Source organism: Eretmochelys imbricata, chromosome 8, assembly GCF_965152235.1.
Source record: "Eretmochelys imbricata isolate rEreImb1 chromosome 8, rEreImb1.hap1, whole genome shotgun sequence".
Classification (NCBI taxonomy): Eukaryota; Metazoa; Chordata; order Testudines; family Cheloniidae; genus Eretmochelys; species Eretmochelys imbricata.
This window is the reverse complement of record NC_135579.1, coordinates 101,082,855-101,107,212: the sequence shown is the minus strand read 5'-3', so window position 1 is coordinate 101,107,212 and position 24,358 is coordinate 101,082,855. Positions and strand designations below refer to the sequence as shown.

The following is a 24,358-nucleotide window of genomic DNA, read 5'->3' as shown; positions in this document are numbered from 1 at the left end:
TTTCAACTTTTTCTTTTTTGGTCAGAAAATGCAGATTCATCAAAAGCAAAACGGTTTGCGGGCAAGGGGCAGTTTTGACATATTTCTCATTCAGAAATTGCTTTGAAAAAAGTGTGTTTTGAAGTTGTAGAAAAGGGACATTTTGAGATTTTTCTGAACAAGACAGTTCCAGTTTTTGGGTCAATGGGACTTTGCATGTTCAAAATGTCACATAATTTCAGGTTAAAAAAATGTAAACTATTTAAGGAGGTTGAGAGCAAAACTAAACATTTTGAAATTACTGAAATGGTTCGACTGACCCAATCTGAAATGTGTGTGTGTGGGAGGGTGAATTTTCATTTTGTGAAAATTTTCAAGATTTCAACTTTTCATCCTGGTTCAGGAGAGGAATTTTTTTTGAAAGCGCCAATATTCTTGTGGGACAGGAACACCAGTTCCCACCCAGCACTAATCATAACGGAGCGCTAGATAGTTACACTGTACATTTCTCTTTCAACTGGATGTGGAATTCTCGTTCACTTCAAGTGTTAAACTGCTGTATAGTGTTGTTGCACACTGTTAAAATATGCTGTAGGAATTATTTTGGGGAAGTACTATGGCCTGTTATACACAGCAGGTCAGACTACATGACCACATTGGTCCCTTCTGGTTTTGAAATCTATTAATCAGTGAAGTAACTGCCTCATGCCTTGCCCCAGAGATAGCTGCATTTCAGACGGGAGTGAAGAGTTTCCTGTATGTGTACATATGTAACTAGTAAATAAAGCATTTTGGGTCACGATCAAAATGTAAGAAATGATTACGGGTTGAACCATTATTACTTAAGGTCCTTTTGTCCCCTGAATCTCTCTTAATTTCTTTTGAGGTGAAATAATTCATTTGTATTCAGGCACTTCATTAATGTTTACAGGAGAACGCAAACACACAGGCAAAGCAAGAACTAAATGCGAGCACAAGATGTGTGATACGATAAATGTCACTCGAGCAAATATTTGGAGCTGTTTACAGAGAGGCCGATTAAGTCCTTTTGAAAATCTGTGCAGCACCACAGTTTGGTTTCTACATAGCAACTCCAGCATAAACAAATGGAAGATGGCTAACTCTCTTGTTATGACATCTGGAAACCCAAGGATATTGGAAGAAGCTTACTGGATGCTATGTTGTAGCATGTAGGAACAGAGTTGCTCATTGCATGAAAGCAAGACAGGCAAAGTGGGGCCATTCAGGTTACACAGCCCATGCCAAAAATCAGCTGTTGAAAATCAAATCAACCTGTATTAATATCCCCCTTGATAGATACTGTTATAACACAAGGGGAATCTGTTGGTTATGAGTTACACAACCTGGGGCACTTTCTTTTTCAGAAAGAGTATGATTCAGAGAAAGCAACTTAACTGTGGATTTGTTTCATTACAAATTGGAATGAAATTCAGCCAGAAATTGTGCGTGTGTGTGTGGAGAAGTGGCGCTGGGGAATAAAGAATTCATTGCAATCAAGTCTGCGTTGGACTAAGACAAACAAAATAGTCACCAAGGGATAGAAGAATGTGTCATGAACCTCAGCCTTTTAGCCATCCTCGGTCTCCATTTTGCAGTGCTTATTCCCACTGAAGTTAGCAATCAGTCAAGCTTTCCACAGCTGAACTTTCCTCACCAATTCCCTGGATCAGGTCCCACAAATAGTACATTTTCTTATCATAAAAACTAATACATTAACAAAGAGAAGGAATTATGATGGTGTATCTCAAACTCTTTCCTAGAGATAAGCTGCCTCAGGGTGTTTAGGTTGCTAGTATGAAAGATTGTCGGGCACTGAAGGTACTAACGTAGGACTCAAGAGACCCAGGTTCAATTCTCTCCTCTGCTACAGCCTTCCCATGTGATCTCGGACAAGTCACTTAGATCCAGATCCTCAATAGGAGTTAGGTGCTTAAAGGCCTCTGAGAATCTAGCCCTTTCTCTCTCTCTCAGTTCCCTATAGGTAAAATGGGGATTATAGTTCTGCCCTGCCTCACAGGGATGTGGAGGATATATACATTAAAGATTATGAAGTGCTCACATCCTGCAGTCATAGAGCTAAGATACTACCTATGGTATCATTTTACCTTGTATGGAATGGCTTCCGTATGAGGAGAGATTAATAAGACTCTGACTTTTCAGCTTGGAAAAGAGACGACTAAGGGAGGATATGATTGAGGTCTATAAAATCATGACTAGTGTGGAGAAAGTAAATAAGGAAGTGTTATTTATTCCTTCTCATAACACAAGAACTAAGGGTCACTAAATGAAATTAATAGACAGCAGGTTTAAAACAAACAAAAGGAAATATTTCTTCACACAACACACAGTCAACTCTTTGCCAGAGGAGGTTCTGAAGGCCAAGACAAAAACAGGGTTCAAAAAAGAACTAGATAAATTCATGGAGGATAGGTCCATCAATGGCTATTAGCCAGGATGGGCAGGAATGGTGTCCCTAGCCTCTGTTTGCCAGTAGCTGGGAATGAGCAACAGGGAATGGATCATTTGATGATTACCTGTTCTGCTCATTCCCTATGGGGCACCTGGCATTGGCCACTGTCGGAAGACAGGATACTGGGCTAGCTGGGCCTTTGGTCTGACCTAGTATGGCCGTTCTTATGTTCTTACCTAAGCAAGTACCTAAAGTAAAATCTAATTGGAACAACTTGTGTTTTGCCTGGTCTGAACAACTAGTGCTCATATTGTACTCATGAAGTATTCATAGATTCCAAGGCCAGAAGGGACCACTGTGGTCACTGAGTCTTAACTCCTTTTATAGGCCATCAAATGTCTCCAAAAATAATTCGTAGAACTGATTTTTGAGAAAAAGCATCTAATCTTGATTTAAAAATTGCCAGTAATAGGAAATTCACCATGACCCTGAGTAAACTGTTTCAATCGTTAATTTTCCCCCTATTAAAAATGTACCACTTATTTCTAGTCTGAATTTGTCTCGTTTCAACTTCCAGCCATTGGATCGTGTCAGACCTTTCTCTGCTAGATTGATGATCCCATCGTTAAATATTTGTTCCCCATCTGTGTACTTTTAGACTGTAATCAAGTCACCCCTTAACTTTCTCTTTGTTAAACTAAATGGATTGAATTCTTGGAGTCTATGACTATAAGGCATATTTTTCTAATCCTTTAATCATTCTTGTGAACCCTCTCCAATTTATCAACATCATTCTTGAATTTTGGACACCAGAAATGGACATAGGATTCCAGCAACGGTTTCATCAGTGCCAAATACAGAGGTAAAATAACTTCTCTACTCCTATTCAAGATTCCTGGCAGTCCTCGAGATGCTAGACCTTACCATTCCATTACTTGTATTACAACTGTAACTCCCTTCCAGCATGGATTAACATTGTGGGTTTCATCCCTAAAGCATAAGCAAATACAACTAGAGCTAAAGAAGCAGCTTCTCCAGCTAGTAACAATAGCAGGCAGTTACCTTCTGAGAACTAGTTATTACAGGAGGACATGATACACACAAGCAATAGATTATATTCTTGAACATTTGTTGTGTTGTATGCTTGTGGAATAGCACTCTGGCCTTTGACCCGGCCAGTCCACCTGTGTTGTTGCTATCATAACCAGAGTCATTCCCTTGCCCCTCGTGTTCCCACTAGGTTTTGTTTTCCGCATATTTCTTCAGCTCCGCATTCTAGTCAGAATTTGAAAGTGCTAAAATGGCACCATTGAGGCACTCCCTTGTTGTGTTACCCATCTAGATCTGAAGCTGAAATACAAGAATTCTCATGGTTCTCCTGGCTTTGCTACATAAAACGCTCACTGCAAATCCTGTCGGACACACCCATTACTCTGTTCAAAGTGAATATGCTCCCAAGGCTGATGGTTTTGTCGCTCAAAACAAAATACACCCTTTTCTTACCTCGTTGGTTGTGAGCCAGATTATATATATCACAGGATCATAGAACTGTAGAGCTGAAAGGGACCTCAAGAGACCATCTAGTCCACCAGCTCTCAAATTTTAGCAACCTGAGGACCCCCATTTTGATTTAAAAAATCTTCCGGACATCCAAGCCCCCTGCTCAGCCCCAGGCCCTGCCCCCACTCCACCCCTTCCCCCAAGACCCCGCCCACACCCCACCTCTTCCCTCCCCCGCTCCATCCCTGCCCTTCCTCTTTCCCACCTCTTTCTGCCCCCTCCTCAGAGCGTGCCATCTTCCCCTCCTTTCCCGCCCAGCGTCTCCTGCACACCACAGAACAGCTGTTCCGTGGCATGCAGGAGGCATTGGGAAGGAAGGGGGAGGAGTTGAACAGCAGTCCGCGGACCCCAATTTGAGAAACCCTGATCTAGTCTATCCCCACGTGCTGAGGTAGGATTAAATAAATCTAGGCCGTCCCTGATAGGTGTTTGTCTAACCTGTTCTGAAAAACCTCCATTGACAGATTCTACAACCTCTCTCTGTAATTTGTTTCAGGGCTTAACTACCCTTATAGCTAGGAAGTTTTTTACTAATATCTAACCTAAATCTCCCATGCTGCAAATTAAGCTGAATACTTCTTGTGCTACCTTCAGAGGAAACGGAAAACAATTGATCCGTGTTCTCTTTATAACCACACCACCACTTTTTAGCTACCAAGCTTGCTTCCTTCTTTTAGAGCTGGCAATAAGGGTATGTTACACAGAAGTGCTAGTAAGAACACTACACTTTGTCACCATGATCCCAATCATATGACTGGGTCCTGGAAATAAATATCAATATCCCTATTGCATGACAGGGCTCGGCATTCTTCCACACCAGAGATGACTTTCCAAATGAAACCAAAATGAAAAATAAAGCAAAAAACCACCAACCCACAATAATAAACCACAGACTCAGTCTAACTACTGTCTCTGAAACTCAGTGATTTCCTGATCACATGGCCATTACTTATTTTTCCCGAAAAGAAACCCGTTCAGCCACTGAGAAGTATCTGTCACCTGGGTTTGCGGCTTCTGGTGTTTTTCATGGTAAGCAATGGGGAAAGTGTGTAAATACCATTCTGGAAAGCCCTAAGAAACAGAGAACCAGTGTCCACCTTGATTTTCTTTGGGCTGCCTTTAGGAGGGATCGTGGAGGGAGGGGGTGTTGATGCTGTATGACCTTGATGCAATTGACATAACTGTTATATTGGAAGGTTGCCTGATACTTTGTTTCAAATGTAACACTCTCACTTGCAGTGGGGATAATTCTATTGAATATTTATTGGAGTATTTCTTCCAGTCTAACTGTGTGCTATATAGCTCTTTTGGAGCTACAAAGGGTTAAAACAGCTGGTTAGAGGCATGTATTAATGCCCAGGGACAAGCAGCTTGTTAGATGCTAATAGCGAGGGGTTTTTTGTCCATGTGCCCATGAGTCTCCAAACTGGGTGATGCTACAAAGCTCTGTGATAGTCTAAAACTGCTAAGTATGGATTCTGTGAATCATCTGTCAAGAGTTTTGTTTCATCCAGGTCTTTGCTATCTGTCCTGTTAACCAATGTTGACTGTGCATACCAAGGGCTTGAGCTTGTGCGCGTCAAGTGATGTATCAAAGAGAACTGCAGAGCCATGCATGAACTGTGGCCATGACTGGTGCCTTGACTCATCTAGAATCCTGGAGTGAGCAAACCACAATTTACAATGGGTTATGACGTCACTGCTTGGTGTGTTGCACAGCAATTAAAAGCCATTATGATTAATTATCAATTAAAAGCCATTGTAATCCCCTAATAAAAGAATATTTCCCGTGTAATAAAAATCAACCTATGCCAGGTTTGATCCTGTGCCTTGGATCAAGGGCAGACAGGAATCGCAAGTAGTTCTGGAGGTTCTTTTGCATTCTTCTTCCAGAGATCACACTTGAATCTTTCCTCTTCAGAGACAGCACCTACGCATGGCCAGAACAGGACGTCTGTGGCTCAGCTCTTACACGTCTCAAAACCCAACCCCTGATCCCGGATAACCTGAAACTTAAAATGTTCAAAACCAGTATCAGGGCGGAATTGAGTGGCCAGGGCCTGTCTCTGCTTTCGCTCAAATTCATGGCAATAAATGGCTCAGGGCTTTGTACATTAAATTGCTCGTGAGCTTGTCCAATCATAATTAACACCCAGTATGCGCTCCAAGTAGTCAGTTTATTTTTCAGAAGGGCCCTTATATATTAAGATATAGAGCTCTATTCCATTACCAGGACAAGAACCAGTGTGAATGCTGCAGCTAAAAATTATTCAATTTTGAGAGAAAGACTTTCAGATGCAAAGACATTAAAGGCTCACGTCTCTCTGGACACCCTGCTTCACTGAGAATGAAATGAATGCCTTTACAAGCACGTTTGAGTTATGTACTGTACAGTATGTCTCGTTTCACAGCCAAGCCACTTGAGTTAATAATGAAAAACCTCTTTGGCCTCATACAATTAGCTGGGTAAAGAGCCAGTCAGCATAGGCAGGCAGTAAGTCACTGCTACAAACCAAACGCACAGCCAGACGACAGCACAAATCCAGGAACACTCCTGCCCTGAGCCTTTCAATTCTCCTCTCAGACAAAAAGGGTGAGTTATTCCAAGATGGTTTAACTTGCCTAATTTGACTTCCTGGTACTTACATAACTGCCTTAAACAAACAAACTGTGACATTGTGCTCTACATTTGGAATTTAAAAAAACATTTGAGGAACTCACTTAATATAGATTTAAGATGGGACATTGGTTGGAGCGGCAAGGAAGACACTGGTTACTAGCAATTGACCTCTTAAGCGCCAGCCGGTTATGCCCACTTGGGATACCTCCTTGCCTAGGGCACTGCACCTTAGATTTTGAAGTCCCTACTCTTCCATAGGTTTCCTGTGTGACCTTGGGCAAGTCACTTAGTCTCTCTGTGGCTCAGTTTCCCATCTGGACAATGAGGCTAATAGCATGTCCCTACCTCACAGGAGCACTGTGAGGATACATCAAAGATGGCAAGGTGCTCAGGCACTACAGCAATGGGGTTTATATAAGTCCTTTTGGTAAATATTAGGTCAGACCTACAAAACATGCTGGGGTGGGTGGGTTATTGGTGCCACTATCTGGTTGTGGCCTGTGGGCATACAGGACACAAAAGGGGGTTAATCTCATCTAGACTATGTCTGAAGGAACCGCCAGAGTCACAGCTTAACGCCAGCCTAAATCACTGTAAGAGAATGTGATCTTGGCAAATGGTGCCAGCCTGCCAACCCCGCAGATCGAGTCCTTCTCTTAGCCCTAGAACAGGCACAGCAGGAGTCAGAACAATGCAAAACCCATTGGCACTGTCCCACCAACATAACTGAATCCGGATCTAGAGAGATGGCATCACATCAAAGATGGTAGCTCAGTCTCCAAGGCTCACTGAATCCTTGCTCGCTCTCTCTCAAGAATGCCAGCATAGGTACTGATAAGCACCTGTCATTTTTGTTGATGTCAAGACCTATTTTAGTGGGCACTCAGCTGAGACAACCAATTCATCCGACAAACTGACCAAGCAGTCATCAAATGGTAACAAGGTTTTTGTCCCTTGAACTGATGTCATACTAGAAATCTAGCATTGGGAAGCTTCAAATCCCATTACCAACCTATTCTCCAAAGCCACTCCTTTGAGACAAAGCCAGCCTACTTGTGTTCAAAATCATCCTCCCATAGGGCCAGATGAGTGCCCCATTCCCTTGGACATACATCAGAACTCTGGAGGGGATTTTCATTACTGAGCAGTGAAACTGGCAAAGAAAAAACTAACCTCAAACTCATAGTTCTTTGTGACAACAAACTATCACAGTTCTCTGGAACACACCATATGAAGCAGACGTGACTTCAAAATAATTCTGGCTATAACACAGGACTAGTAGCCTGATTTTCCATTGGGCCTATTTCTAGACAAGCTGTTTTATTACTCGTTTCTTGAAACTGTTCTTGAAAAAGTCCTTCTCTAAGCCTGATTTCCATTCTACTCAGTAAGGTGGGGAAGAGAAATCAAGCCCTGCTCTTTCATATTTAACCCTGCTAAGTGATTAAATGTTCTAATAAGCAGTTAGCATAGTTATCTCGTCAACGTTTGTCCTTTTTGTGGCATCCCAGAAAACACAAAAGACTACTAGAACCAGAAGTCAACTGCACTTTAGTCAATAATTCCTGCTGACCACGCCATGCAACTCAATTGATGGACTGTATCCTCACCTGTAAACTGAAACAGCTCCACTTAGCTCAGTAGAACCATACCGATATGTATCGGATGGGAATCTGGCCCCGTGACTCCAAGTACATTTGACTAGTGGAATAAAATTCACTATCTTGATTGTTTTAACATTGTAAAGCAGCAACAGACCAGAAAATACAGAGGCTGTCAGTAACTCAGCTATGTTCCTCGAGTCTCATTTTTCTCACTCTGCTTGCTGACTTTGCGTCTTCTTTATACTGAGAGTGCTGTATTGGCCTAATATTGAATAGGTATCTTCATCGCTGTTATATTGTCACCTGTAATAGGAAATGTCCATGGAAAAAAAATCAAAAAGGAAACAAAAATGTCTTAGTTGCAGAAAGCATACTGCAAGTTATCAGTATCAGTTAGCAACCCTGGTTGCTAACAAATGTGGTAAGTCATTAGGCTGGTTATAAGCATTAATGCAGTTTCTAAAATATTGGCAATATGCAGTCAAGATATAAAATCTTTAAATAAGGAAATATTCTCCCCTTTGTTACTAATAATAGTAAGCTAACTTATGCAGATGGAAAGATCTTTAAAAATCAACCTATTGACTATTTGTTTACTTTTTTGCACTTCACTGCACATGAAACTAGCCTGGTCAGTTTCACTTTGTTTGTAGACAGTTTCTTTTTCTAGTTTTCATGAACTGTGGGTAATTTTGTCCCTTACAGGAACCCCAGTACAACAGCAGTGGGCACAGTAGAAGAACCTGGATAGAGAGGTACTGGAAGAAAGATTAAACAACTAGATAACAATTAGAATCTATGTTGGTATGGCAAACATTTTGGCCAGGATACTCAAAAGTGACTGATGATTTTAGGTGCTTCAGTTTTTGGGTGTTCAAGTGGAGACACCTGGGAGGGTGTCTGATTTTCAGAGTTTGGGGCTCAGCACTTTCTGAAGATCAAGTCTCCAGACGGGCCCGCCAAAATGAAGTCACCTGAGCTCACTGGTCTCTTGAAAATCCTAGCCTTTGTTTCCAAATTTTTGTTCACAAAATATAGAAAAGAAAAAGAGAAATAAGAAAATTCTCCCTCATTTCCACTTCAGGGGAAGGCTAGCCCAGTAGTTAGGGCCCACTCCTAGAACTGGGAAAACCAGGTTCAATTCTGTACTCTGCAACAGACTTCCTGTGTGACCTTGGGCAAATCATTTAGTATTTCTGTGCCTCAGCTCTCCATCTGCAAAATGGGGATAATAACACTTCCCTGCCCCACAAAGGTGATGTGAAGATACAACATTTTGTTGAAACTGAGGCATTCATATACTATTGCAATAGGGGCCAGATAAGTAGGTAAATAGACATTTATTTAATCCCTTCTGTGTTCAACCATGCATATTCCCTGGGGTTTTCCATCTGGCTTTTCTCAGGCAAACTTTGCCTTGCCAGCTTGTCCCTCCTGCCTCCACACAGACTCTAAAGGAGGTTTTTGAGGGAGTAAGAACTGTGGGATTTGGCCCATAATAAATGGAAGGTTGGCTCACTCCCTACACATACAGGATGCTCTCCTGGATCCAAAGAAGTCAATTGCAAAACTCCCATTGCCTTCAGATGTTCAGGTGAAGGTTGTCTGTAGGGATGCATTAACAGGAAATCAATAAACAAATATATTTTAAAAGTTACCCTAAAGTTACCCAGAATGTGAGTATTTAAAGAAATTAACTCAGGTAATGGGCATGTATGTCTTGGAGAATGGGGTGTTTAAGCCCATGTTAAATCAGTCTTATAATGGGAGATTTGAAGAAGATGTAAAAGATTTCTATTCATTTATATAAAAAATATTTGTGCTGATGGATTTACGCAATTCAAACAACATGCAGTGGTGCCATCCCAAAGTGCCAAACATACGGTTTTAATTTACAGACGTTAACAGCTTCCATTTATATCACATTATGATAATGAAATGACTTGCAACAGAAACTTTTTTCCAAGGACCTCATAGAAACATAGACGCTCTAAAGAGTGGAAATGCAAATGTTAAAGAACATGGTTAGAATAACTGAAATGACTGAAATGAACCTTTGATTTGCACGTACTCACATCTGAGCTTCTGGACCAGGTTCCGTTTGCAGAGGCATCAGCAATGGTGTTTATAACTTTGTAAGGATTCAAAATATTGTTAGATGGGATCCTCAATGAGCAGAGCAGGAGTAAGCAGCTGCAATACATACTTGAACACTAGAGGGAGCAGAGGATGGAAAGCCAAAGAAGAAGAAGAAGGCAGAACTGTATTTGTTGAGTTTGTGTAACCCCTTGATGAGTATGTGTTACGGGTCCTCCTCTGTGCCAAATCTGAGTCCCATTTACAGAGTTGTGTCTCTTTAGCTCAAGCTGTGGTACCTCATGCCTTTAGCTCTGGAGTCACTAATTTAATCCCCAGTGTGGTGGCCATCACGCTTGTAGAAAGAACCTTAGCTCTACCAGTTGCTCCCATCCTTTAATAAATGTCTTCTCACAATGTGATCCTTAGAAGGTTTGGAGGTTCAGGAAAGCCACCCGACATTTGGGATGGGGTTACAAAAGCTTATCCATAACTCTTAGGTCTGAAAACCTAGCCTGGAAATAAATAGCACGGAGGATGGGCTCAAAAGTGAGATTTCTGATACTTCCTCCTTCTGGTTGCCTCTCTACTGTTGTATCAGCTTAGGCGCTATCGTGACTGGAGCCTGGAAGTACAAAGGCTCACAAAAATTAAAATAAAGAGGGTCCGCCAACTTCTTCAACTTCAGCAAAGTTTGTTGTAAACTTAAACCAAGGTGCAGGAGGTTTTATCTTACCTCAGTCGCATGGCCCATCCATCCCTACAGCTAATATACTGTATTTTCATTCATCCCTTTTGATTTCAGTCTTATGATGAGCTTGGCTTTTTTTCAAACGTTTTAGGCCAAGATTTTCAAAAGTAACTAATGATGCTGAATACCCTACTTGCCACATGTTCAAGGGGCCTGGTTTTCAGCAGATGGGGGCTGGCTCAAACGGAGGTCCCTTTAAAGTCTCTCGGGTTGGGAAGTCAGAAACTGAAGCACCCAAAATCACTGGTCACCTTTGAAATTCTTCTTAAATGGTGTGTGTGTGTGTGTAATCAATCCTCATGCTGTCAAATGGCATCTGTGTATGTATAATCAGTCCTTACACTGTAACACGGGGTTTGTGTGTGTGTGCAGTGTGTGTGAGAGAGAAATCAGAAATGTCATGACAGCCCTGGTCAAAGCATGCAGTAAAGCCAATAGACAGACAGGATAAATCCTACCTATTTATTAAATCTGGGCGTGGATTAACCAATATTTCTCCTTCACATGGCTCATTGTCTGTGGTTGTTAAAGAAAGCGAAGAGGTTAACGATGGAGGGATTGGAACCTGAAGTGCATTACAGGGGAAGCCTATTCTGCCGTCTACAGCACAGTATATCACTCTGAAGTTCCCAGCCCTGCCTTGCCAAGAGCTCTGCTGCAGACCCCAGTCCCAGCGGGAGCACAAAGTGAATTAGTGCCCTTGCTTAAGATCATTTCAGTACAGGAACCACTGACCAGCCGGAATGATGTGGGTTGGCTTTATAATGTAGACTGCTATGCACCAGGGACTGAGGGAAGACGGTTAAAGATTTCACTGAGGGCTGGAGATTGAACTGTACTTGAATTGAGGTTCTTAAGGTCTAAACACAACACTGTGTTTAGAGTCCTAACCTCCCTTGAAATCAGTGGAAGTTAGGAGCTGATGTACCTTTGTGGATCTGGGCCCATATCCCCAGTGTGGCATGCAGCTGGGGGGAGGGGTCATTTCCCCAGGTGCCTTTACTCCAGTGCGTGAAGCAGCGCTCTTTGCAAAATCCTGTCACCTGATCCCCATGCACTGTTGCACAGTCAGGCTCTGGGAAACAGGGCTCAGGGTTGTACAGCAGGGCATGCCTGCCTCCCCGTTACACAGCAGAATTATACCATTTCTGCTCCCAAGGGGCCCTCTCCAGACACAGAGGATTTTTAATTATTTGTATTGCAGTAGCAGTCCCAGTCATGGAACAGGACCCTAACACACTAGGCACTGCACAAACAGAATGAAAAGCCGGTCCCTGCCCCAATGAGCATGCTTCCCAAATAAGAGGGTGGATACATTTCCCCCCTTCCTGGATGTGCAGTTTTAAAAACGAGAGTTGCCTCCTGCAACAGTCGGTGGCATCGCTGGCCTCCAGAATAGATCAGGGATTGCAGTGCAATTCCAAGTGTCACAGAGGAAAGTGGACTGTGGAATGGTCAGAAAAAGCCTTTCAGTTCCCATTCAACAGAGCGACGCGCCGTCTAACAAGGTGGCCTGTCTCTGCAGACCACACTGTGTTTCCATGGCACGCCACTGTGCCTCTAACATATCACCCAGTGCCGATGGATCAGTCTGATGCATTTCAGTACTCAACTGCACAAATGGGAGACCGTTCTGTCTGGCTACAGCAAAGTCTCCGTTGATCGAGAGCACTATTTCAGAGGGATGCTGATGAGTTATTTTAGGCCAGAGATTTGCCAACGGGGCTAAGCACAAGAGAATGTGAGGCTCATTATGTTCCCCTTCCCAATCTGACACCAGAGAAAGAGTCTGTAGCTTAACCTCTCTGCAGCTGCTAGCCCTGAAGAAGAAGCCATAGCTTCTTCATGCCATGCTGTGTGACATGTTAGGGCCACTGGCTCTGCATAATGGTGCCTCCAGTCGCTCTTCTGATCTCCTTTTCCCCATGCTGGCTTGGGGCAGCCAAACTTCATGGCACACAGAAGATATAACTGGCTCCTCCCCCCGCCATCTATCTAGGCACTTCTACACCAATCAGAACCTTGTGCATCCTAAGCACAAGGATCAGCGCACCATTGTACTGGGTGCCATGAAAACACATGCAGAACCAATCCCTGCCCTGAAGTGTTGGCAAACTGAGACCCTGATCCTACCAATGGATCCACTAATCAAGACCCCTCAGATATGAAGGGATCCACCCCAGCAAATGTGACTGCAGGACAGGGGCTTATGGATGAGAAACTGGATATGAGTAAACAGTGTGCCCTTGTTGCCAAGAAGGCCAGTGGCATATTGAGCTGCATTAGTAGGAGCATTGCCAGCAGATCGAGGGAAGTGATTATTCCCCTCTATTCGGCACTGGTGAGGCCACACCTGGAGTATTGCATCCAGTTTTGGTCCCCCCTACTACAGAAGGGATGTGGACAAATTGGAGAGTCCAGCGGAGGGCAACAAAAATGATTAGGGGGCTGGGGCACATGACTTACGAGGAGAGGCTTAGAGAACTGGGGTTATTTAGTCTGCAGAAGAGAAAAGTGAGGGGGGATTTGATAGCAGTCTTCAACTACCTGAAAGGGGGTTCGAAAGAGGATGGAGCTCGGCTGTTCTCAGTGGTGGCAGATGACAGAACAAGGAGCAATGGTCTCAAGTTGCAGTGGGGGAGGTCTAGGTTGGATATTTGAAAACACTATTTCACTAGGAGGCTGGTGAAGCACTGGAATGGGTTACCTAGGGAGGCGGTGGAATCTCCATCCTTAGAGGTTTTAAGGCCAGGCTTGACAAAGCCTTGGCTGGGATGATTTAGTTGGTGTTGGTCCTGCTTTGAGCAGGGGTTTGGACTAGATGACCTCCTCTTCCAACCCTAATATTCTATTCTAACCCAAACGATATGTGAAGGTTTGTGGGGGTTAGTAAAGTGGTACAACCAAGTATATACAATTAGTTATATACATCTGCAATTGAATAGCAATACTGCAGATTAATTGCCAATTGCTCCACAAGCTGTCTTTAACTGGCTGACTTTTTCTTTTATAGGCATGATGCCAGAGCTGGACGCAAAAGAAAGATCTCAAGGAGGAAAACAGCATGGCCCTAGAGATCCGTATGAAAAGTAAATTTGATTTTATAAATCTTTCAGGTTTTGATAACTTGGGGTATAACTATTTGTAGCAAACTATTGATTTCTTTTTCAATACATATGTTTATCTTAAACAGTTGCCCAGCACAGGTTTTAAAGGGACTCCATCTCGAGAGCTCTTTTCAGAATACAGACAATACAGAATAATTTTAATTTTTCTTTGTTCCTTATCATTATAAATTTTATAGTGCTGGCTGGGAAATTACACCCCCACACACACACACAGACACACACACCTGAGAAATTCAGGTTTTCTTCAAAAAATAAAACAGACTAAAACATTTATTTGGGGGGGAAGAACCTTTGGCAAAGATAGACCAAAAATCTTCTGGTATTCAGCCACCAATATCTGAAATATTTGGGGCTTTTGTCTTTATTGTTGTTGAAAAAAAAATTGAGAGAGAAAAATAGTTTGTCAAAATCCCAGTTTCCCAACAACCCTACTCCCCCCCAAAAAAGTAAAAAGCTTTTTCATCAATAAAATTTTGTCCGGTTCTAAAATTTTTAACTTTCATCTGTTTTTTTTTTAAACTGGGCCAGGTCCTCAGTTGGTGTAAACTGGCATCGCTCCACTGAAATCAGAGCTACAGCAATTTGTACCATCTGAAGAGTATGGTCCTTGTAGATGCAAAAATATTTAATCATTTTTAAAAAGGCAGGGGAGGAATGCGGGTGTACAAAAATATTGCCCTGTCTGTATATTAATATTTCATGTGGTTCTGCTATTCAGAGCCCAGCGTAAAGAGTGCAGATAGATGTCACCAGCCAAACATGATGGACCACCCATAGTCCTTTTATTAAACAGCACTTGTACTCTCTGTAATCCTATCAATAGCGTAATCAGAGCTGCCATGTCCCAGAGTTTGATGGAACAGCAGGACCTGGGAAATGAAGACTGACTTTGTTAACAAAGTCATTTCTCCCACTTCATTCTGACTCTCCTTGGTGGGAAATAGGAAAACAATGTTTATTTGTGCAAAGAGTAAGGCGGAAGAGAAATAAAAGGAAGAGAATAGCTAAGTGTGATGTTTAATCTGACACTATCTGGAGCTCCTTTCTTCGAGGCTGTCTCTGAGCCAATCAATTACAGTTTGATATTACGTCTCTCATTTAATTTATCCCACCATATCTTACAGTGATACAATCTAGATAATAATCAGATTCAGGACTAAGTAGGAAAACCTAGACATCTTGAGAATAATGAACACAGCCTTCGTTCAATCAGTGTTATTTCCCATGTATGGATAGGTTTAAAATGATCAGGACAACACTGGGTGTTTAGCAAGGCTACTTTGCAAACAGGAAGCATAGTAACGAAAGGCTTTGCCACCAACTGAATGTGGATTAACTGTGTGGACAAAGAACTAGTGATGGGAGATGAAAGACAGTGAAGTGGATAATATATAGGAACGAATTAGAGGGAGGGGGGTAAATACCTTCTTGGCAATCATGCTGGGTTCCATGTCTACAAACAGGACTGAACAGCGAATTTGCAAATCTTCCTTGGGAATCAGGGGTGCTCAGATACAGGGGTGAAATCCTGGCTCTGTTGAAGTCAATGGCAACAGTCCCATTTGTTTTAATGGACACCTGATTTCACCCAGGTCCCCTAACAGAGTTAGGAGCCGGCTGCAAAGTTCAGATCCAAATCTGGAGGTGAAGTTCCCCAAATTTCAGTGTGATCAGGTGTGGGGTCGGCCCACATCTACCCAAAATCAAACAGGTACTTTCACTTCCTGGAAAGCCCTTGTTATAACTATATTGGAGCTTTTAGATAGTGGGGTCCCAAGAGCACCGGGAGATATTGCTCCTTCTAGAGCTCCAGGAAGCATTATCCTCTCTCTCACCCCATGGACCATTTGTGGGCAAATCACTTCTGCTCCCATTGGCATTCATGTGGCTGCCTTTCCTCCTCCCTTGCCACAGAACGTCCTAATTTGGGACTAGGAGCCTAAAAACTAGAGATGGGCCTGAACTGGCACTGCAGATTCCACGCAACTCCACAAGACACAGGTGAGTTCAAAATATGGATGTGAAGCAGGACCTGAGCTTGGAGATTCAGGGCAGTGTCTGTTAAGAACTCAGGCCCAGATCCTCAAAGGGATTTAGGCACCAAACCTTTGAGCTATTTCCCATAAACTTCACTCTTCATCAAAGCTACTAAGATGGATCCATATTGTTCTGATCTGTTCTGAATCAGAATCCAAACTTTCCCAATGCTGGAATATGAGGTTCTGACCCACCTTTACTTATCACACGTGGATTTAGAAACCTTCACTACCAAGTGATGCACTGTGTTGTTTGCTAGTGCTCGTACGTACTAATATCCAGGGCCCGACCCTGCATTTCTTGGGTAACCAAAACTCTCACTGAAGTCACTAGGAGTTGTGGGTGCTTGTAAACACTAGATTGGGTCCCTCTCAATCTCAAGAACACTTAGAAAGCAATTAAAATCAATGGTAAAGCTGCCATATATCAGCCACATGGTCTCCATATATCAGCAGGGAATACTGTACAGAAGTTCCATGCAGAATGGAGGCTCAGACTACAAATGTTATATTGCCAAGGCATCCGATGAAGTGAGCTGTAGCTCATGAAAGCTTATGCTCAAATAAAGCTTAGTCTCTAAGGTGCCACAAGTCCTCCTTTTCTTAATGGGAAAATGATAGACCACGTTCTCAAAGAAGAAATGAGTTACATTGTACACCTTAATTTTCTCATCTGATAAAACAATTCACAAATTGAAAGAACTCTGGGCATGGAATATTCCTGGTTAACAATGCAAAATCCTCCCGTTTCTTTAAGAAACAATCAAAAACCAAGTACAACAGGGTGATCACTTCTTGATTTTCCCCTCCTCATGGTATCAGATTAACGGATTTGGTGTACAAAGTCCTAAACAAAATTTTCAGTAACACAAAGCTGCCTTTCATATGGGGGGATGGCAGCAGGGGGGTGGGGGGGATGTTGTCAGGGAGGAAGCAAATGACTATTTTTTAAAACTTACTAAGGGAAACATGCTGGATTTTTCCCTGGAAAACAAAAGCATAGAGATGTTTAAATGAGGCACAATCACAAGACTTGATTTCCAAATATTCTTATATATTATATGCAATATTAGAGTAATGCTGAAAGCAGGTAAGAAGTGCTGATGCCCTTAGCAGATATGGGAGTGTAATTTAGCGGAGATGTTCTCAAACCACACACACACAGAGTGGAATATAAGAACTGGTCAATTTCTGATTTCCATTTTTAGTATGTTTAATTATGTGTGTCTTACGGAAGGTTCCAAGATTTAGAATTAAGAGGAGAAACCTAGTTATAGGAACCCGCTCCTCTCAATTAGCACAGTAATACCCCAAGCAGTGAGACTGCTAGACAGAGTGATAACATTACAAATTACTACCGCCAAACAATTTGCCAAGTGCCAGAATGTATTCACCTTAAAGGAAGCAAGTAAAGAGCTATCTGGTTTGTTTTACTTAATTTTGTCTCATGTTGTTTTGACAGCCACCTTTCCAGAAGTGGCGTCAAGCTAAGAAAAATAATATTTTTAAAGTTACTCTTGAACGGTGACCTGTTTTCATAGTAACGTCACCAATCCATAATAATCAAAACCTAACATTTTGTTAATAAAAATCAGAATTTTCCACAAAATTCCCCTTTACTGTCTATAAAACAACTCCTTTACTAAATAGGTAATAGTCCTGATTTCTTTTTTTTTTTAAAGGAAGGGGGATTCTATGTACACATTAAAAACTAATGACCAAAAGGAAAATAAGTTGATTTCTCATCCCCTGAGTACTATGGTAAGAACATTTCTTTGCAATTCTCTTTCCCGCACACACACAAAAATGTGTAATATGATTCACATTTAAAAGGCTTCCAAGTGTAGGTTTTTAACTAAGGTCTTTCATGTGTTTTATTTTAAGTACCATTTGACTTACTACAGCCAACTAGGATTGGATCAATATTGGGAGGATACCGTGGTTAATTATTTAGACTTTGGTTTTAAAGAAGTATGTGGTCAACAAAAAAGAAAAGGCAGTTAACTCTTTGAGGGAAAGGGAGAAGCAAATTCCTTGTCAAAAAACACAGATGTCTGTAGTTTTAGAAATAAGAATTTTTTAACAACTCAAACTATACTTTCCATGCTCTCAGACCCCACGCTCTCAGAGATTTGCTGTGGGGACTCTATATACTCTGTGTACACGCTTACAACTGGGAACATTAAAGGAATTTATTTTTGCTAAAAGAAAAAAAAAAGTGATTTTCCCCTGTAAAGCAAAACCCCCATTAGATCTCTGGAAAATGCATCACTTGGTGGCAATTTCTCCACTTAAAGGGTCACTGAGGATTTTTTTGTTCAAATAAGGACAGCAGGGTAGGACAGGAAATAGTTGCACTAACAGTAATGACAGAAGCCGGTTAAAAAAATGATGCATTGTAATTGTAAGTTATGGTCTGCTCTGGAATATTTCCCCCTCCCACTCTTTTTGCTCATTTTCAGAATTTCCAGTATGTCTAATTTGACAATTTCACAAAGCAACGTCAAGAGCTGTGAATGTATTACTGCTAGCCCACTAAAATGAAATAGATCCCGGCTTGAAATCTGGTTTGGAAAGCTGAATCTACGCACAGAAAGAGACATTCTGGATTCAAGCTACACCAACACTTGCTCCTTAATCTGTCCTTCACTTTCCAAGCTTTACCTCCTCTTCACAGCCCACCCCCGCCCCCTTGCAAATTCAAGAAATGAAAATTCAACTTATCTCAATACACAACAGCTTATATGAAAGTCCATTTCTTTAGACATGGAATAATAAAGTAAGAACACCCAAGCAGTTTGCGTAACATTAAACACACTGAAAATGGCATTAAAACTCCCCCCACGCAGTTAGTCCACGTTTTTACTTCTGAGTTGCAGGGAATGAGAGGATGGTGTTAAAAACTTTTTACCAAGTTGCTGGAGAAATTACATACTAGGTTTGACACATTCCCTTGCAAATTACAAACTTGTAGACACCACATCTCGGTGCCTCTGGCTCCCTAATATCACATGCAGTAGAGAGCGAGAGTGTATGTGTGTGCACATTTGTGTTGTGGTGGCTATCCCGTGCACACACAGAGGGAAAGAGTCACCTCTGCAGATACACAGCACCATCAGTGTTATGCCACTTGAGCGCTGCGTTGGGTTGCTGAGGGCCTGCTCTAAAGGCCATCGCAGCCTCAATGGGCTTTGGCTCATGCTTTGTCTTCCTGAGCTCCCTTACCCTGGCGCTGGTCAGTTTCCCTTCCTCCCGTCCCCCCCCTCCCGCTGGGATGGGCAGAGAAGCCCAGGGGCCCAAGCCCCCCTTACCTGGGAGAAGTTGAGCCCATTCAGTGGGTGGCACTGCTCTTCCACCCTCTCCACAGCTCCTGTCCTCTTCTTCGTCCGCTCAGCCTCCTGGGCCAGGTAGAGGTCTAGTACCGGCACCCCTCGGGAGCGGATGTCCGTCTCAGTCAGGGAGTTGACCATCAGCATCACCCAGACGGGCCTCTTGCGCTCCCAGTTGCCAGCAATGGCATTGAAGAGGTAGTCGGCATACAGCCCCTTGCCCCGCTGGTCTGGGGTCATCCAGTGCGGCAGCATCAGCTTGACGTACTCCAGGTGCCGCTTGAGGCGGCGGTAGAGTTCCCGGGGCAGCACGTCCTGCAGGTTCTCGCCGTGGGGCAGCAGCTGGCAGCTGGCCAGGCCTGAGATGGTGTAGGGATCAGTGAGGTCCAGTTCGAAGTAAACGCTGGAGCTGGCCTGGAACGCTGCCTTGGAGTTCTCAGGGATGAAGTCCCACACCCGCGTATAGGGCACGTGGATGGTACCAAACAGGTAGGCCGGGGGGTCCCGGCGAATGGTCCACAAGAAGGAGTTTAGCTCTCCCTGCTGGGGATGGGGGAGAGACAGTCAGAGAGCCAGCCCGTTTTGGGGACGAGGCTCAGGGCCAGCAAAACAACAGGACAGCATGTGAGAGAGAGAGAGAGAGAATTTTATATACAGCAACTCTGCTGCACCCACTATACCTACAACGCACACTGTGCCTCAGTAGAGATGTCTGTGAGATACACACCGAAACGGTCTATCTCCATAAATCCATACGCAACACAAATAAACCACACATAAACTGTCTCCGTATGTATGGGCACACAAACACACACTCCAGGCATATGCACACTGAGCCGCTATAATACACAGGGCCAGATAAAATACAGTCCCTGTGCGTGTACCTACGTGAATAAGAAATCTTGTCATGTGCATTGTTCCTTGGTATAACTCAACTCTAGTCTGTGATTGACTGTAGTGTGTGTGCAGTGCACACCCAAAACATTGGTTCTGTCTCCATGTGAGTGATGAACTGTGGGTTGTGTAACTAATGTGGTTCTGGGCGAATTAATAACTTGTTGGCTAGTTACGAATAAGCAAGTGCCCTGATTTGAGAAATACAGTTCAAGTTCAAAGTGGCCCTGAAAGTTGAATCCAGCCTTAAAATTAGTAAGTGAACACTCCCTGCATCCAATAAAAGAAGGTTTAGAGTAGCAGCCGTGTTAGTCTGTATCCGCAAAAAGAACAGGAGGACTTGTGGCACCTTAGAGACTGACCAATTTATTAGAGCATAAGCTTTCGTGGGCTGCAGACCACTTCATCGGATGCATAGAATGGAACATATAGTAAGAAGATAGATAGATACATACAGAGAAGGTGGAAAGAAGGCTAACGCTATTAGAGTCCATCCTATGTTGGCTCTAACAACGCTTATCCAATTAGCAAACCCAGCTTGTTGGATTTCCGCTTTAAAATCTAACTGGCACCTTGGCAAATTCATAAAAGTGGATCCCTTTTCAGTAACTGTACTTATCTATGTTTCTATAGCTATATATACACCCCCCTGCACAATTAGCATGTAACCACACAGATAAACGTGGTGATGGCTAGACCCACATACACCTACAGCTCGATGAAAAATATATACAGTGGCTATATGTGCCCCTATATACACACAGTGCTCAGGGGAGGCAGTGTGTAGATATGGAAAGACATGTGCAGAAACTGTATTTAATGCGCGTGGGTCTACACCCATGTCTAAACTCTCCCCACAGGACCTGCATGCTCCCACACAGCGGGGTACGCTCAGAGCCATGAGCCCATACACACAGCCCTGCCTCTCTAGAGGCACTGCCCGGTGCGTGTGGGGAGGCAGCCGGATGAGCTCTCTGCACAGGAGCGCTGGACGTGTGGATCCAGCCAGGCAGGCGGAGGGAAAGTGACCCCCTTGGGCTGGCGGGATCAGACCCACCCCAGAGCTTTGCCCTGGAGCAGCCGCAGTCCAGCCCCATCTCCCTGCAGGGCTCCTTGGGGAGAAAGCGCCTGGCAGCTGGCATGCCCTGGGCAAACTGGGCAACCCCCTCTGTCCCCCTTGAGCCAAGCCCCGCAGCCGCCCCCTGGTCCATCAGAGGAGAGGGAGGCAAAGAGGGCTGGGACGGGAATGTCTCCATGCCCTGGCAGGGGGAACTGATTGGGGCGGGGAGGGTAGAAAGCAGCAATTAACCCCTTACCCTCCCTCCCCCCGCCGGCACCTGGAGGAGAATGGCAGGCAGAGGGCCAGTCCCCCCCGACTGCGGGTCGTCTGGTCGTTCCTGGGGCTTGGGCGTGAAGCCGGAGCGCAGGGCGCGGGCTGGGGCGAGGGGAAGCCGCTCACCGATCGGGGCAGCTCACATGGCCCGGGCTCCGTCTGCTTCCTCCTGGATGTCGCGCCTGGCAGGATCCCCCCGAAGATGAAGTAGAGCAGCGCCAGGGTGGGTTGCATCCTGCCTCTCCCCAGCGGAGCCTTCCCTGGTGGCTCTTCGGGGTCTCAATCGCCCCCCCACCCACCCACCCCCGGCCCCGTCCTTGCCCCGGTCTGGTTATTCAGACAAACTTCGCCCGTCCCGTCCGCAGGCGACAAGTGCAGGGCAGGAGCCGGCGCCCGGAGCCCCCCTCTCTGCTCAGGGCCTGTGCGAGGGGGAAAGGCTGCTCCGAGGATGCGCCCGGCTCTGCGGCGGAGCCCCAGCCTCCGCCATGCTCTGTTTGCAGACCGCAGGAGCCACTTCTGAGCTGGCCGGAGCAGTTTTTCGGCGCTGGGGAAAGGAGGTGGGAGAGCAAAAGGAGCTTTCCAGGAGGGGGGCTTGGAGCCTCGCTGGTGAGGATGGAGCTGGGGACGGCTATTTGAACAGGCACAGGAAGGCGGGTACTGATCTGCATGTCAATATCACAGACACACACACACACACGCAGCGAGGAGGCAAAAACTTACAGCAACTTCCAACTTTCCCAAACTTTTTTTTTTTTTTTTTTTTTTTTGGTGCGCCGCAGGGAGGAGCTGACGCCACTAGAGGGCGCCTGTTTCTCAATCATCTCACCAGCCGGCGCTGAAGGCTCAGTCCATAGGCAGCTTTACCCTGCCGGCAAAGGGACCGGTTTGATCAGCCCGCTGGTTTCCTAGGTTCAGTGCCTCAGTTGTCCCGATTTCCACCTGCAGCTGGACGGGGCGGGAATGGGGGTTAAACTCTCTGAACGTGCAGCTCCAAGATACCCCCTCAATTAGCGGTTCCTTTTGAAAGGTGAGTTTCTTCTTAAATCATTGCCAAACTTTCCAGGGCCTCTCCTCATTGCTACAGAAGAAGAAATACCCCCCCCCCCTTTCAGTTTTATTTCTTAATCTGGGCAGGGTCACATGCAGGTGTTTGTAGCATTCACTATCCCCGAGTGTGTTTGCCTTCAGTCCTTCTCTCCAAACAACTGTAAAAAATGACCATATGCCCCTCCTTCCCACCCCTGAATCCTCCAGGCCTTCATTATAGAATCAAACCACAACTTTGTGTTCAAGCTTTTGAAACAGTTGAATATGTATTTTCCCACATCCATTCCCCTTGGCAGCTGCCTTTGCACCCCTGGGTTGGAATCGGGATATAAAGCCTCCTGAGAAAGTAAGCTTCTCTAAAGAGATCTCTGGTCCTGTTTTGCAAACTTCAGAGGCTCTGATATGACACTTCATAAGAATCTCAAAACATGTGTGGCTTGTCACCACTTGGAAGTGGCTATGTGAGACAGCTTTGGCCAGTAGCTGGCTTCAGGCAAAATCCTGGCCCAACTAAAGTCCGTGAAAGTTTTGCCATTGACTTCAGCGTGGCCGGGATTTCACGCTTAGATTCTATGCCCAGCTCTTCCATTTACTTACTGCATGTGCGTGGGCAAATTGAACATAATCCCTCTGCGCATGGGCGTCCCCATATCTAAAATGGGGGGACAATGTATATCAATGGTATATACAGTGGCTTGGAACCACCCACATCCACGCAACACAACAGAAGAGCTCTGGGTCAGAACTGTACAGCTGGTCCCTATCTGCAGTAATCCAAATCCTGGATCTAAACACTCCCCAAACTTTGTGGAAGTTTATATCTAAGCATCAATGCTCAGGTCATCTTTTAACATATTAAAACATAAAATCTACCTAGGGTAGGCATTGAGCGCTCCGTGTGTATATTACATACACGCTGCGCTGTAAAGAGTTAAAGGTGACTGGTTTTTTAACTACTTCCTGAGTCCTTAATCAAAACTCCCATTTTTGGTAATGGGCATTTGCCAGGGTAAAGCTGGCAGGATGGGTCCCTCTGATTAATTATAAATAAGATTCTTCTAAAACCCGGGCAAAGCCTGAAATGACGTCACGTGTATCAGTCACTGTGGTTACTATTAAACAAATGTAACTACACAAGACGATTGAAGGAGCTTTGACGTTGAAAGCAAATCAAATTTGTTTTGCTTGGATTCAGTTTCTGGCCTCCAGACATGAAAACAGTGTGTTCTCTTAACAATAGCTTTGATATCAGTGGCACATTTTTATAGAGGAAAATTAGACCCCGGATTTATCAGACAAGATCCTGGAGATAGGAAACGCATAAAGGGGGATAGATTTTTTCCAACTAAGGCCATGATCTGATAAAGAATTACACTGACTTCAGTGGGGCTACCCATGTGTGTCAAGTTACTTACGTGTGTAAGTCTGTACAGGACCATTGTTTACAAGCACCCTGGAAACCTTGCAAATTGCGGAAGGGGGCTGTAGGGGCTTCCCATGCAGAGCTCTTTGCAGGTGTGGGGCTGGAATTGTAAACATGCGTATCTACTATACCCATGTGCAGCAAGAT

At 44.2% G+C, this 24,358-nt stretch overlaps 1 protein-coding gene across 1 annotated transcript in view; it reads right to left on the bottom strand.

Annotated features, from left to right (window-relative positions):
• The window catches only part of TRABD2B (TraB domain containing 2B), a 409,581-nt gene extending 387,606 nt beyond the window's left edge, over positions 1-21,975 (bottom strand). Inside the window, exons 1-2 of the mRNA XM_077825080.1 lie at positions 21,868-21,975; positions 19,497-20,057 (exon numbers count right to left, since the gene is read on the bottom strand). Of these exons, the coding sequence (XP_077681206.1) occupies positions 19,497-20,057; positions 21,868-21,975 (669 nt within the window). The remainder of the gene's footprint in view (positions 1-19,496; positions 20,058-21,867) is intronic.
• Between the last annotated feature and the right edge of the window lie 2,383 nt (positions 21,976-24,358).